General features: G+C 37.7%; 1 protein-coding gene across 8 annotated transcripts in view; it reads left to right on the top strand.

Annotated features, from left to right (window-relative positions):
- Positions 1-15,650, top strand: part of dab1a (DAB adaptor protein 1a) — a 562,848-nt gene that overhangs the window by 508,108 nt on the left and 39,090 nt on the right. For 5 of the 8 annotated variants that reach the window (XM_067417159.1, XM_067417157.1, XM_067417160.1 and 2 more), the window contains 5 exons: positions 2,665-2,796; positions 4,747-4,866; positions 6,180-6,218; positions 7,715-7,777; positions 12,787-12,840. In XM_067417159.1, coding sequence (XP_067273260.1) covers positions 2,665-2,796; positions 4,747-4,866; positions 6,180-6,218; positions 7,715-7,777; positions 12,787-12,840 — 408 coding nt within the window. The remainder of the gene's footprint in view (positions 1-2,664; positions 2,797-4,746; positions 4,867-6,179; positions 6,219-7,714; positions 7,778-12,786; positions 12,841-15,650) is intronic. The other 3 variants (XM_067417163.1, XM_067417164.1, XM_067417165.1) reach the window with 3 other exon arrangements.

The raw sequence follows: 15,650 nt of genomic DNA, 5'->3' as shown, positions 1-15,650 counted from the left end.
ACGCTAAAGATACCCCTAGGCATCACTATATCGAGACACAGAGGAGAGTACTCAGCTGATTTCAGTTGTTTGCCCAATGTGTCAGATCAAGACACATATAATTCTTAGCATTTGTAAAAGCAGACATTTGAATATTTATAGGCTACTTTTATATTTTGGAGCAACTAACCCAACTCCTACCTAAACCTACCCACATCTAAACAATATAAAACACGTAAAAGCCCAATAAAAGTTCAGTCACAGGTATTTATTGCAAACGGACCAAAAACAGTATAAAAGTATTAACTCATGTTGCATTCCAAGTCTTCTGAAGTCATAGGATATCTTCATGTAAAGAACAGTGTTGATCTTAACGTTTTAACCGCTGAATGAGCCAGCCGCTCCGTGAACGCACACAGTCATGTCTTATTCAAATGATACACATGAATTTCACTATGAAATCTGACGTAGCATTTCTTCAGGCGGCAATATTTGAAATTAGCATCAAGATGTTTGGTCTGGAAACTCACCATTGACAGGGCTCAATTCGAGGGGCAGGATAAACGGTTGTCTTTCAAACTCCCTCTGCACGCGATAGGATAGCGGTACACCAACCGGAGCAACGAAGGTGAAACGGAGCTCATTGATAGATGAAACATTCGCCATATCCGGTCAGCAAAACTCCAAACACATCTTCCGTTTTTAAGAATGACTTCAGTGCCGTTCTTTGTTCTTTTCTCAGAGAAAAGCTTAACTCCAAGTCTTCCAGAGTCACGGTCAAAGCTGATTCGAAAGACCGCCGCCGTTCGCCAGTTTCTGTGTTTACTAGCAGCACGCAAGCAACTCGGCCGTCGTTATTATGTTAAGCCCCGCCCACGGACTCTATACGCAATGTGATTGGCTCAACCAGAGTTTGGCGTTTACGGCTCAGATGGGTATTGAGAGTTGCTAGACGACACTCGCGGGCAGATTAGATTTGCTGCCGCTAGGGTGCGTCTAGATTTCTAGGCTAATATGAAATGTGATGTGTGCATGATCTTCGGCTGATGGAGACGCTGATCACTTTTGGGGATTTATTCACAAAAATCAATCGTTTGGCCTCAGATCACTTGGAATATTTGTACTTTTTGAATAAATTGTGCATGCAGCTGTATCTGCCTGTTATATAATTTGTTTTATATCATATAACACAGAAATGGTTAGGTTTAGGGATCGGATGGGGTTGGGTTATATGGTCAAACGAGTCTGAATAGATTAAAAAAATTAAAAAAAATATGTAAATAAAATTATGCTGGCTTATTAAATTGAGAATCACACTCCAACATGTCATAATGGCAAAATCATAACCCAATAAATAATTTCTTCATGATAACATTCCCATACCCAACATGTCTGTGTATGATGCCAAAGGTTTCTCATTGAAATCAATGGAGTACCTGTGTGTCGAAAAATGACGCCTAAAGGCCCTTTCACATCGGACACGTAACAGAAAAGCGAAACGAATAAGCGAATATTTCGCATGTGAATATTTCGCGTCAAAACCATTCACATCAGCCGCAACATGAATTTGCGACGTTTCAGAGCTCCAACATTCCAAAACATTCGTGACGACAGCTAAGAAAACACGGGCACTTCATCATTCAGTGAAGACGAGATTTTCATTTATTTAAAGGACCGAGAAGAAGGTTTTGGGTGCAGCCAGTCTTAAAGAACAGAGTCTGAACTCTGAAGGGGAGTATGCTAATCTTGTACAGGAGCTAAAACTGTATCATGGCCGGTTCTGCACTTACTTTCTAAAGTCTGTGGGACAATTTAAGGATCTCCTCCAGAGACGGCAGCGCATCTGATGAGACAAACCACGCACTTCAGGGAATCAACATGGGAATCAATCGATCCGAGCAGATGTTTCCAGTCGAGTCACAATGTAAACATTTCAGTGCCACAGACGTACTGATGGCAACATGTTCACTTTCCATAATCGCGGACATGTTTAGAAAAAAAAAATCAACTATTTATATAAGGTTATAAGTTATGCTGTCTGTAACATACAGTGGGCAAACACAGCTGCAGCTGTACAGCTTACAGTTGTAATCTCATGAGAAATGCCATGCCTGGCAAAGGTTAAAGTTACTTGAATAGCTCGTGATATCAACTGGACATTTCGTCACCTTTTTTGTCGCCCCTAGAGTAAAAAAAAATCGACGTCGAAACGGAAAAAATAAATATCGTTTTTTCGCCTCAGCACATTCGCGTTCGGTGTGGAAGCGCTCATTACACAAACAGCTGATCGAAAAATAAAACCATCGCGCAAATTATTTGCACGTCAAAATCACGTCCAGTGTGAAAGGGCCTTAAGGCACTTAACCATGTTTCAGATTTTGACACTTTTTTTGACACTTCAGTTGACCATAAAGTTCAGTTGATTTTGATGTGTCACCTGCAAAAGTCAGGTGTGCACCAAAAAAAAAAAGATTGTAAATGCGTTACCTATGTAGAAAACAGCTACCTGATTGTTTTTTCCAAGATACTCACTGAGCAATCTAACTTGCTGTAAATATTTTTATGTGATAATAACATCGTTTGAATAAAAAAATGTCAAAATGTCTAATATCCAAGCTAAACTTCATCTTTCCCTCAAACTATATGCAGCTGTAAAGTACTTTTGTTTTGTTTTTTTGTCCATAGGTTCTACAGCACCACCATGCAGTTCATGAGATTTCCTACATTGCAAAGGATATCACAGACCACCGAGCCTTTGGTTATGTATGTGGGAAAGAGGGAAACCATCGATTCGTGGCCATCAAAACTGCCCAGTCTGTAAGTACTCATACATGAAAAAGCTATTGCTTTGTGTCAAAAAATTGTTGTATAGTCATATCCATTTGCTAAATGTCCAGAAGTATATTTTTAGAATCGTGAGTATATTATGTACTACCGTCCCAATGCTGTTATGAATCCTATAAAGACTCCATCTCTGCGTTCATTCCCTCAGTCTGTTTCTGACTTTGCCCGTGTCGTTGTTTCTGCTGCTGTTCTTTGTTGTTGCGTTGCTCTAGTCTGCAGTGCTGCGCTTTTGTTGCGGTTGCTCAATCGATTTCCATACCGGGTCGATGAGTATTCTGTCCTCTCTCTCTCTCCACATCCATCGCTCTCTCACTGTGAACTACAAGTGACCCAGAGCACACATAAAGACAAAGCAACGGCAACATGTTCCTGCGCTATTTTCACTCACTCCGGCCACAGTTATTGAACTCATTTATTAATTTTTCCAACCTCATATTGTTGTTTCCTGCTGTTTTGCCCCATATCTCTTTTTCTTCCTTTAAGAACTGTGGCGGTATTGTAAGTAAGTGGCACATTTGTTTCTTCAAACTTTTGTACAACATATTTTATTTTATTTGAACTAAAACAAAACAATTTCCAGCACTATCCACAAACTTCCCTCTAATAAAACATTTTGTAATATTTTGTTAGCCTCATAGCAAAATTGCCCAGGTCATATTTGCCAAAAAATTACTTAAACATCAATTACTTGCTAATCTGTAATTTTTTCAAAAAGTGTGAAAATATTATTTAATTATGTGTATTTGGGATACGTCAATATGAAATTAGCCTCAGTAAGAAGTGAGCTATTGTTTTCCAAAAATGATAAAAAATGTCACCAGGTCGGTGAGTCAGAATATGAGTCTGAAATTGCTCCATTTGGGCTGTGATTATGGGGCGTGTTTCAACACGTGTGCTGGAATAAACGATCTTTGACGGTCTTGTAAAAAAAATTAAAGATTTTAATGATACACAGAGTACTTACCCAACATGATCCTCATTTCTGAGAGAAATTGTGATGGTGAATGCATATACAAACAAGCTCTCCGTTAAAGATTCGAACAAATATAATCCAAGCCCCTTTGATGACGTGCATTATTACGTTACTGTTGATCATCTGTCCGTCATCGTCTAAAGCCCGCCCTGATGATTTCATTGGTCCGAACAGTTTCTGTTCAGAGATAATTACTCCTCTATGGATCGAGTCCAGACCGAACCGCCCCACCCAATAAATGTGCGGGGCTAAGTTTGGCTGGCATCCAGGCTAAAAAAAATGTAATTCCCAGCACAAAATACTATTAAATACAGTAAATAACTATTAAATGTGTGAACCCAGTTTTGTTTCTTAAAGTAAGCTAGGCCAAAAGTGCACATAGTTGAAGAAACACTCATATATTATGAAATTAGTGTGCATAATTTATCCAAAAACCCATTGCAACACGTTTTCTTCTTTACTTTCTTATTTCTTCTCTCTTTTCTCATTTTTGTTCCCCCTGTAAACACTCTTTCTTTCTCACATCTGCTCATATTGCATGTCAGTGGGATGAATCTGCTGGAATAGGCAGCAGAAAAATACCCGAGGCGAGTTGAGGACAAATGTTCACTTCACATTTTCATTCATGCATTTATTGAGATATTAGTGACATTTAGGCTGCGCTGGCCAGGAGATGCATTTTTAATGTAACTACAAAGAGTGAAGTTTGATCTGACCCAGCCCTTTCAAATGGAAAGCACTTTGTTCTGTCACCTCTCATCTGGCAGATTTAAAAGCAGCCGACTCAGAGGTTAAGAGGTCCTCGTTATTTCGTTTGTTTTTTGCTCTGAATTGCTTGAAGAATCGTACAGGAAATACAGCATGGATCCTCATTGAGAAGATTGTGTCACTTCTTCCTCTCTATTCCTCTTTGTCGCTATAAATCTGTGTCTTTCTGCGTGTATTCCCAGGCTGAGCCTGTGATCCTTGACCTCCGTGACCTTTTCCAGTTGATTTATGAGATTAAACAGAGGGAGGAGATTGAGAAGAAAGCTCAGAAGGACAAGCAGTGCGAGCAAGCTGTTTATCAGGTAACACACTCGCATGAAATCTTCACACTCGCATACACTCTAAACCCAAAGAGCATTTACAATGTCTAATAAGGCCACATATATGTCAGCAGACGAATGGAAGTGGTGTAAAAGAGCAACAACTCAAAAGGGAATTATGAAATATGCAATACAAAAAGAGTAAAATACAGAAACAAAAAATTTCAGAGAGGGCATATTTATTATTTATCTCAGAGAATAACATAATTAGACTCATATGAGACCGTGTGCATGTTGATGTTTTTTTATTTTATTTTTTTGCAATTGTTGCTTGTAAGATTGTAAATAAATGAGAAATGAGAATTGGGTGAAAAACAAGGCAGGTTTTACAACAACAACAACAACTGTATATGTAATATATTGTAAATAATAATATATAATATATATATATATATATATATATATATATATATATATATATATATATATATATATATATATATATATATATATACACTCAAAAAAATGTTGGCAATTGGGTTGTTTTCTAACCCAGTGATTGGGTTGTTAAATATTTGCTTAAGACAACCCAATTGCTGGGTTAAAACAACCCAATTGCTGGGTTAGTCCATATTTGACCCAACATTGGGTTGTTTTTTACCCAGAATTTTTTAGAATGTACATACATACATATATAAAAATACATATATAAAAAATTAGAGACCACTTAACATTGATTTCTCAATGTTAAGTAGTGGTCTCTTTTTTCCAGAGCTGTATAGTATAGTGATGAAAAATGAATAAATATGAATAAACACACACACACACACACACACACACACACACACACACACATATAGTGTATTTATTCATATTCATTCATTTTTGTATTAAATAAATCATCTAATAATATTACATCTCAACTAAACTGAACAATGGCTGTGCTGTCATTGGTTGTTCTTTTGGAAGAGAAATTAAGAAGTAACTGATCTTTTTAATATTCCTAAATTTATCTCAGACGACAAAACCGTGGCAAATCCAACAGTGCGGACCAATCGCATGGCAGCTCTTTCCACTTCCCCCTCTGTCTCTGTCTGTTAAATCTCAGGTGCATATCTGCGGGTGATTTCCTTCACACTGCTTTTTCAATCGAGACAAAATCACTCCTTTCGTCCTGTGCCGGCCCCATTTCTAGTCCTATTTTTACTGGCTGATGTTAAAATTGTGCTATTTCTCAGTTTTTTACATAAATGACCAAAATTGGCTTTTTTTCTCTCGCCATCATCTCTCCTGTTTCCTTCTACCTCTACTGTCCTTCCTTCAATCCCCCCCCCTCTGCGTGATCACACCTGCAGACCATTTTGGAGGAGGATGTGGAGGATCCCGTGTATCAGGTAACGCTTTGAAATAAATCGTTAATCATTATGTCTGCCTGAACGTACGCTGTCGATTTAGTGTGCCTCTCACTGTCGCTTTAAACAGGGCTCCCTGCTCAGTATTATGCGTTTAATCTCATTTACAGAAATAAATGATTCCACTCCATTTTCTCTGCTCTTTCCTCACTCCTCTTGAATTAACAAGTCTTGTTATTTCATCATTTCTATATAGAAATATACTGTGAATCATCGCTGTAAAGTGTTATTAACTTTTCCTTTTCATGAATTGGGAATATACTGATAAAACTCTGATGCAAGAGCGATTCTGGGAGCCTCCTTTATTTTGTACTGAAAACAGACAGCTTTAACACATCTCATCTGGGCTGCGTGTGTGTGTGTGTGTGTGTTTATACGCATTACATTGCCTTTCCGTATTGTCCGGTGTGCATCATATTGGGAATGACCTAGATTTCTATGTATTCTATGAAATAGGTTGTGTTTGATTGGAGTGTATCTTTAAATTGCAAGACTGGACGTTCATTGGCTGTTAGTGACAGAAATTAAGCCTAGCATTTAGCTTAAGAATCAGTCATTACGTGCTATATAGTGCAGACCTGATAAGCATATTCAATTTGGTGTTAAGAGGGCTAGAGAAGGAAATAATTAGCCAATGGCTAACTGTGTAACAGAATGAATTAGCCAATGGCGACAGTAGTTAGTAAATGAGAACAACTAAGCCATTAGATCTAATGTCTCAGAAAATGGAGACTATTCTGCCATTAGCATTAATGTGGGCTTGAATGGACAGGAATTAGCGATTAGCCAGAATGTTGCTTGCCAAAAATCGCTCTCATCTCTGTGTGGTCCCTGCATTATGGAGGAATATATCACAGCTACGGGTTTAAACGGGGTCTGCCATCCCTAAATTGGTCCTTAAACTCAGCAGCTGGAATTTTAAATGCAGACCAACACCAGGGAAGTTTTGTTACCCCTGCTAAGCATTAGCATTAGCATGCATCGTTAAAGAGACATGCAGCATTGTGATTTATTTCTCCCTAACATTGTAAAATTCATGACATCACCCTGTTTGCAGGGACAGTACGGACACACAGAATTTTTTTTTTAGATGAAATATTAATGGCAGAAATCAGACTGAATATATGCATGAGGCATGGGTCAGAAAGAACAACTCGTAATTCTTCCGAGTTGTCTTGAATGTAGAGTGAATAATATAAACTATCATAGTTGCAGTGGAAGATGCACTTAAGGGACCATAACGCTTTACCAGGTCAGCGCATGTCTCTAAAGGTCAAATGGTAAAACATGACGCAACTTCATTTAGTCAGGCAGCCGTCTGCAGTGTCCCTCAAGGCTGCGGGGGTCACTGCGCTGCTCCTGGGGCCGCTGTTGATTCTGTGTGATCAATCAGTTTTCTTCCTTTTCTCTTTTCTTTTCGCACTCACCTTTTTCCTGTCCCTTTGCCTTCTTATCTTCCTCTGCTGCCGATGTTGTAGTACATTGTATTTGAGGCGGGACACGAGCCCATCCGTGACCAATCAGAGGAGAGCATATATCAGGTACACTACCAAATCTTAATAATGGTCATTTTTAACTGAAAATCACTTAATCAGATTTCAATATTAGTTTGCAATGAAAACTATAACACATGTTTACCACTAGTAACAATTTGGTTATTAATATTATAGTACAACACATAAACAATTCAGAGTAGCATATGTACATGCAAAGTTTTTTTTTCTTCCAAGAATTGGAAGTTTGCAAGCTCTAAAAGAAAAATCCCAGATTTGAAATTGGACTAATAATTTACATGCCACATTGCTACATAATTTACAAGTTCTACTCAAAAATATTTAATGTTGAAATATTTCAAAATTTAATAAATAACAGTTTCTCATATTTTTCATAGTTTGCTGTCAGTGATTGCTTCACCTATTTAATATTCATGAGCCAGGCTGATGAGGTTTATAATGTCACCCCTGATTTTTCAGATCATTCCTGGACTCTAAAGCAGAAACTTTTCCCACACAGAAATTGCTAATAAATTTCAGAAATAACTACAAATAAATGTCAAAAAACACATTGTTTTTTAAACGTGAAATTTTGAAGGTGAAAGACTGATATAGTTCAGGGCCATATCCACCATAGACACTGAGGGGGACACTATTTCGAATATTGTCCCCTAATAGTAGAAATGGCCAACTTGTGCCCCCAATATTTAAAATTCTCTATTATCCAGCACTCTGTATGGTGTTATGATGACAAAAAAGTTTTAAAGTTAGATTATTAGTCTGGTCTGTCTCAGTGGTCCAACAGTGCTCGTTAGTGGAAAAAATGATTGAGATGGCCAATCAAATCAAAGTAGGCGGGGTTTACTGTCCACAGAAGCAGAGCGTGTTTTCAATTGCAAAGCATCAATTTAACGTTGAAAGAGAGAGTGCAAGATGTAAATAGCGAAACATTTAATCCACGATAGAAATGCACGTTTTGCGATAGAAATGTTAAATGACCTAGTCACATATAGTAATCAGCTTTTTTTTCTCAAATATAGTAATATGTAATTGAAAATGTACATAATTCCTGAATGTAACAAGACAAGAAACATTCACGCTTTCAATATAAAAATAAATAAAAGTACATGTGTGCTTGTTTTATTGCAAATCAATGAAAAAAATATTTTCAAATAATAGACTTAGACCTAAAATTTCCCTCACTATTCTGTTTCTTTATACTTTATGGAAAATTGGTCCCCCAAAACATGGTTACGGCCTTAGAATATAGTAAAACCAACGCTATCTCACGACCAATTTGTATTTCGTATTCGTATATTTGTATGAGGATGCACATGACAATGTTGGGTCTGGGAACTCACCATAGACAGGGCTCAATCCAAGGGGCAGGATAAACGGTTGTCTTTCAAATTTGCTCTGCGCGCGATTGGATAGCGCTACCACCAACCAGAGCAACGAAGGTGAAGCAGAGCTTGTTGATAGATTAAACTTTTGCTGTATCCGGTCGGCAAAACTCTGAACACATCTTCCCTTTTTAAGAACGACTTCAGTGCCATTCTTTGTTCTTTTCTCAGAGAAAAGCTTAACTCCAAGTCTTCCAGAGTCGCGGTCAAAGCTGATTCGAAAGACCGCCGTTCGCCAGCTTCTGTGTTTACTAGAAGCACGCAAGCCCAACTCAGCCGTCAATATGTTAAGCCCCGCCCACCGCGTCTATACACGATGTGATTGGCCCGACCAGAGTTTGGTTTTTACAGCTCAGAAGTGTATTGAGAGTTGCTAGACGACACTCGCGGCAGTTTAGATTTGCTGTCGCTAGGGTGCGACTAGATGTCTAGGCTAACCAACCAGAGCAATGTGAAGCGAAGCTAGTTGATATATTAAATTATAAAGAAAAGCTCAAAGAAAAGCTTAACTCCAAGTCTTCCAGAGTCACGGCCAAAGCCGATTCGAAAGACCGCAGTCTCCAACTTCTTTGTTTATAAGTAGCACGCGGAACCTCCGCAACTCTGCCGTCATTATGTTAAGCCCTGCCCACCGACTCTATACACGATGTGATTGGCCTGACCAGAGCTTGGTTTTTTTATTGAGAGTTGCTAGACGACACTCGCTGCAAATTAGATTTGCTGCCGCTATGTGCGTCTAGATTTCTAGGCTAGTCTATTACTGAACCGATACCGAATCGTCCTCGACTGAATTGCGATGCATCGAAGAAAGAATTAATTTCGACACCCCTATCGAGCTTAGGTTTATCATTAAAAACTTTCACAGACCAACATTATCAAACAGCCAATAGGGACACTCTAAAAAAACTGGGCTCTTCTTAAAATAACACTTTAGAAGATCCCCGGTTTTGATGGTGCAGCTATAATGACAGCTCCACTGTGTAGCTGCCAGAGTCCCACCTGTGAATTAGAACAGAGGGCTATGCCAAGCCACACTAATTCAGTGTGACGGCCCTTTCAAAGATTTACACCCAGCGATGTTTCGCGCTCCGAGCGCCATGACCAAGACAACAGCAGGTGTTGTATCCTCAGGTGCTGCTTTGTTTTGTCACCTGTGGCTAGGCAAAAAGAGACACCGCCAAGCTAAACAATAAACACGTCAGTGCCCCAACACTTTGCCAGCCTGTCTCCTCCGCAACTTTTTACAGAGCCGACTTAATGTCGCAGTCAGTTCAGTAGCTCTGCGAAAGCTTGAAACACCATAAGGGACCTTCTAACTATTCAAATATCTGCGCAGCTCTCAAGCGTTAACCTGACACTTCACAAACTCCTTCACTTGTTGCTGACATCAGGACAGATATCGGAAACTCGGGAGCATGAAAGAGACATCTGCTTGCTGTCACATCAATAAAACCGGGAAGAGCTAACACCTGATCTCATCTCATATCAAACAAAAAGCCAGATTGGCCAAGTCAAATGGAATCTGTGCGAACATCACTTTTGATCTTCACTAACAGCGATGAAATGGGGAAACCTAAACGAACAGAACAAGAGATTTGTGTTCTCATGTCCACTGTCAAGACTGAAGCTATATAAATGGCATCAATCAAACCAATGAACTGTGGCTATATTGCGCCGTGAAAATATCAGGGAATTTTTACATTTTTTTCAGGCCTGGGAAAATCATGGAAATGTAGTGAATCTACATTTTCTAGCTCAGCTTTAAAATACGCCACTGGTTTACAAAAAACTCTTTGTGAGTTCAATATCCTTTAAAAAAAAAAATTCCAAACTTAAAGGGATAGTTCATTTAAAAATGTTAACTTACTGACCCTCGAGTTGTTCCAAACCTGTATAAATGTATTTGTTCTGCTGTTCACAAAGGAAGATATTTTGTATGAATGTTTGTAACCAAGCAGATATCACCCCCAAATGACTACCATAGTATTTTTTTTTACCAACTATGGTAGTCAATGGGGGGTGAGATCTGCTTGGATACACAAAGGAAGACATTTGGAAGAATGTTTTTTATAACTAAGCTGATCTCACCTCCCATTGACTACCATAGTATTCGTTTTTTTACCCACTATGGTAGTCAATGGGGGGTGAGATCTGCTTGGATACAAACATTCTTCCAACATCGACTTTTGTGTACAGCAGAACAAACAACACATTTTTGGGGTGAACTATACCTTTAAGGAAAAACACTACAGGTGAATAGGGCACACATTGTAACTAATAGATAAAACTGATTTATCAGTACACAAAACAAGTGTTTTGAAATGTTATATTTAAATATGCATATAAGGCATTATTTCATTTAATATACACGCTTTGCACACATCTCGAAAACAGAAATTGAACATTGGATAAAGCCAGATTTGAAATCCTTATTCCATTTTGTTGAAAAATTTGTTTTTCAAATTTTGTCCTAGAGAAAAATTGACCAGTTCCTGGGGAAAACTATGTATTGAACCAATAAATAGTTTTGTATAGTGTCTTCTGTTCATTGGTATAGGGGAACCCTATATATTAAATGAATAGTTCACCCAACAATTTTAATTCTGTCATCATTTACTCACCCTCAAGTTGCATGCATGTGTTTCTTCTGCTGAACACAAAAGAAGATATTTTGAAGAATATGGGGAGCTAAACAGTTGATGGACCCCAGTGACTTAATACTGTGAAAGTCAATGGGGTCCATCAACTGTTTTGTTACCGACATTCTTAAAAATATTTAATTTTGTGTTCAGCAGAAGAAACAACTTGAGGGTGAGTAAATGATGACTAATCTTATTGCAAAATAAGTAGAATCTCATAGCAAGATAAGTTGCTTAACCAAAGCTTACACATCAAAAGTAACCTTGACCTCCAGCGGGCCCCTTGGGTCCCAAGTAGTTTTGGCTCAGGTAAAGTTTGGATAGCATGACTGAGGGATTGATGCAGAGTGTAGGGAGCTTTCCAAAGTCTGCATGGAGAAATTACTCTGCTGTGTGAGGAAGCAGCAGGTCTCTCCTCTGCCCTTTCTCCAAATGAAAGAGTGAGAATGATTAATCATTGCTGTCGCTGTGTGATCTTTGAATAAAGGAAATGGAAAGATCACTTCAAGTGTACGATCAAATAAAAACACAGCGGCAATCAGTCTCTCAGCAAGAGGGAAATTAAGAACAATGGCAAATTAGAGAGAGAGGGAAGACGTGAAAATAACAGACAGAAAGGATCTGCATCTTTAGCTGTCTAATTTGAACATAAAAAATGACAGTACTCAAATATATATGGATTTTTAGGAATCTTTCATAAACTAAAATACAATCAAATATTTATAATGTAGGCTATAAAATGCATATTATTTAGATTTTATCTAAAACATATTTGTTATAAATAATACAAATATTTATTATTATTCAAGCTAAATTTTAATTTCACTATATTCTGCATCTTGCACTTATTAAATCAAACACAATGCTTTATACACAGACAATGGCTCATTTTGCTCTCCAGGAAGCATAAAATTTGCATTTTGCATTGACCTTGTAAAATCTCTTGCTGAAATCTGAACTAATGGTAAATTGTCATGTTAACTGTGCATTTGGCTGGGCTCCCTGTCCACACCAGGTCCCTACCAGCCAACAAAAGGAGGGAGTTTATGACGTCCCAAAGCGACATCCAGTGAGTGGACCTGTGTGTGTGTGTGTGTGTGTTTGTTTATGTGACTCTCCTGTGCCTCTCTCTGGCAAAGCTTTCAATATATAAACCACCAAGCATTAAGCATGTTCCTCTCCCTGTCTGTGAGGAGTTCAGCTGCACTCATTCCCCGGCTTACAGTAAATCACATTGACTGTGCACTCTTAATTTACCCACCGGCGTTTGTGTGTTTTTGGCTGGTTGTGTATATGTGGTTTTGTCTAGTGGGCATTATGATTGGTCAGTTTTGCATGATGTGCGCTTGTCTTCACCCCATGATAAGGACAGCTGGTGCGTTCATGATGGCATTCCAACCTTGTGAATCAAGAATTTTCACCCAAAATGAAAGTTATCCTGAATCATGTATGGAATCCTTTCGTGGAATAAAGAGATTTTAAAGAATATGCTTGTTCTTTTCCATGCAATGACAGTGATGGATATAAAAGCTTTTTTACGGCACAAAATAAAACATTTTAAAAGATAATTGTGACTTTTTAATATCACAAAACTTTTTAATTTAATATCACCTTTTAATATCACTGACTTTATCACTCACAATTCTGACTTTATAGCTTGCAAATCAGATTTGTGAGTTATATAGTCAGAATTGCGAGATATTAATTCGGAATTGTGAGTCATAAAGTAGGAATTGCAAGTTATAAAGTCTGGATTGCGAGATATAAAGTCAGAATTGCGAGATATAAAGTCAGAATTACGAGATATAAAGTCAGAATTTTGAGTTATAAAGTCAGAATTGTGAGTTATAAAGTCAGAATTGTGAGATATAGAGTCAGAATTGTGAGATATAAAGTCAGAATTTCGAGATATAAAGTCAGAATTGTGAGTTATAAAGTCAGAATTGTGAGATATAAAGTCAGAATTGTGAGATATAAAGCCGGAATTGTGTGATATAAAGTCAAAATTGTTAGAGATAAAGTCAGAATTGCGAGTTATAAAGTCAGAATTGCGAGTTATAAAGTCAGAATTGTGAGATATAAAGTCAAAATTGTTAGAGATAAAGTCAGAGTTGCGAGTTATAAAGTCAGAATTGTGAGTTATAAAGTCAGAATTGTGAGATATAGAGTCAGAATTGTGAGATATAAAGTCAGAATTGTGAGTTATAAAGTCAGAATTGTGAGTTATAAAGTCAGAATTGTGAGATATAAAGTCAAAATTGTTAGAGATAAAGTCAGAGTTGCGAGTTATAAAGTCAGAATTGTGAGATATAAAGTCAGAATTGTGAGTTATAAAGTCAGAATTGTGAGATATAAAGTCAAAATTGTTAGAGATAAAGTCAGAGTTGCGAGTTATAAAGTCAGAATTGTGAGTTATAAAGTCAGAATTGTGAGATATAAAGTCAGAATTGTGAGTTATAAAGTCAGAATTGTGAGATATAAAGTCAAAATTGTGAGATATAAAGTCAAAATTGTGAGATATAAAGTCAGAGTTGCGAGTTATAAAGTCAGAATTGTGAGATATAAAGTCAAAATTGTTAGAGATAAAGTCAGAGTTGCGAGTTATAAAGTCAGAAATGTGAGTTATAAAGTCAGAATTGTGAGAGATAAAGTCAGAAATGCGAGTTATAAATTCAGAATTGTGGGTTATAAAGTCGGAATTGCGTGTTATAAAGTCTAAAATAATAATTGTTTTTTTAGGATTATGACTGAATTGCAATTGCATGTTATAAATACAATTACATAAGTCATTTTGCTATTCAAGTAAATATATCTTTATTTAAGAATGTTTAGATACTAAAAACGAGACAAAAGCACTGATGAAGAACATCACATTTCTAGCGTTTGAAACAACATGACAGAACTTTAAATTTGGGTGAACTTTTCCTTCTATGCCACATCATGAATGTCCATGAATCATGCATGATATACAATGAAAGTCTGTGTAGCGTAAATGGGTTGACAGATAAAGTCATTTAAATGAGAGATGGCAAACGTTCTTCTAAGGACCACCTGCATTTTTGAGTTGTTCTCATTCATCTGTGATCGCACTTCGATGATTCAACTGGTCTACAAGTTGTTAGTGAATTTTGCTCTCTCTCTCTTTAAATGCTCCCTCGATCGTTTCCCGGGCCATCTGGCCTCAACATTAACACTCTGAAATGAAACAATGGCTGATCTTTTCATGTTCTGGTCAGTGTCTCTGCTGTCTGAATCTCTCTTGTGTTATAGCTGCTCTGTCCATTCAGTCTTAGCTCAGCTAAAAGCCTAAACCCTCACGCAGTCACCATCACAACACATTGGCAAAGCCCCTCGTACCCTGGAGTTGGTTGAGTCTGTCCTCAACATTCAGTTGTTTAGGTCACTCCAGACCTGGAAAACCATGTTTGAGTTGGATTTTCTTCATATCCCCCTGTGCCGCTGTGCATCTCTTCCATCATGTTTTCAAACACCCACTCGCTCTTTTCTCTCTTCCCTGCTCGCATTTTCAGCCTTCTTCCTCTCTCCTGTTTCAATCTAAGCCGTGTGGCCTCTTGATCCTTCCTTCCCCAGCTTTTTCATTTCTGTCTAAGCAAAATCTGCACAGCTTCGACTCATAAAATAACTCCTTCGGCTCTACGGAATTGGCTTTTGAACCGTTAGGCTGTAAATCTGCACATACATTGTGGGTCTGAATTTATTTCTCTCCTTTTTTTTCTTTGCTTTTTTTCAGCCACACATTTTGGGGCAAATGCACTGAGCAGTTGCTCCACTTGTGTGTTGTATTTCAATTCAATGAAAACATGTCGTTGTTTTTGGCACAAGCACAATTTTCATAAATAAAAAGGATATATATATATT

This window comes from Pseudorasbora parva, chromosome 15 (assembly GCF_024679245.1).
Source record: "Pseudorasbora parva isolate DD20220531a chromosome 15, ASM2467924v1, whole genome shotgun sequence".
In the NCBI taxonomy this organism is placed as follows: Eukaryota; Metazoa; Chordata; class Actinopteri; order Cypriniformes; family Gobionidae; genus Pseudorasbora; species Pseudorasbora parva.
Note: the sequence above shows the minus strand (reverse complement) of the source record. Positions and strands in the feature narration are given on the sequence as shown.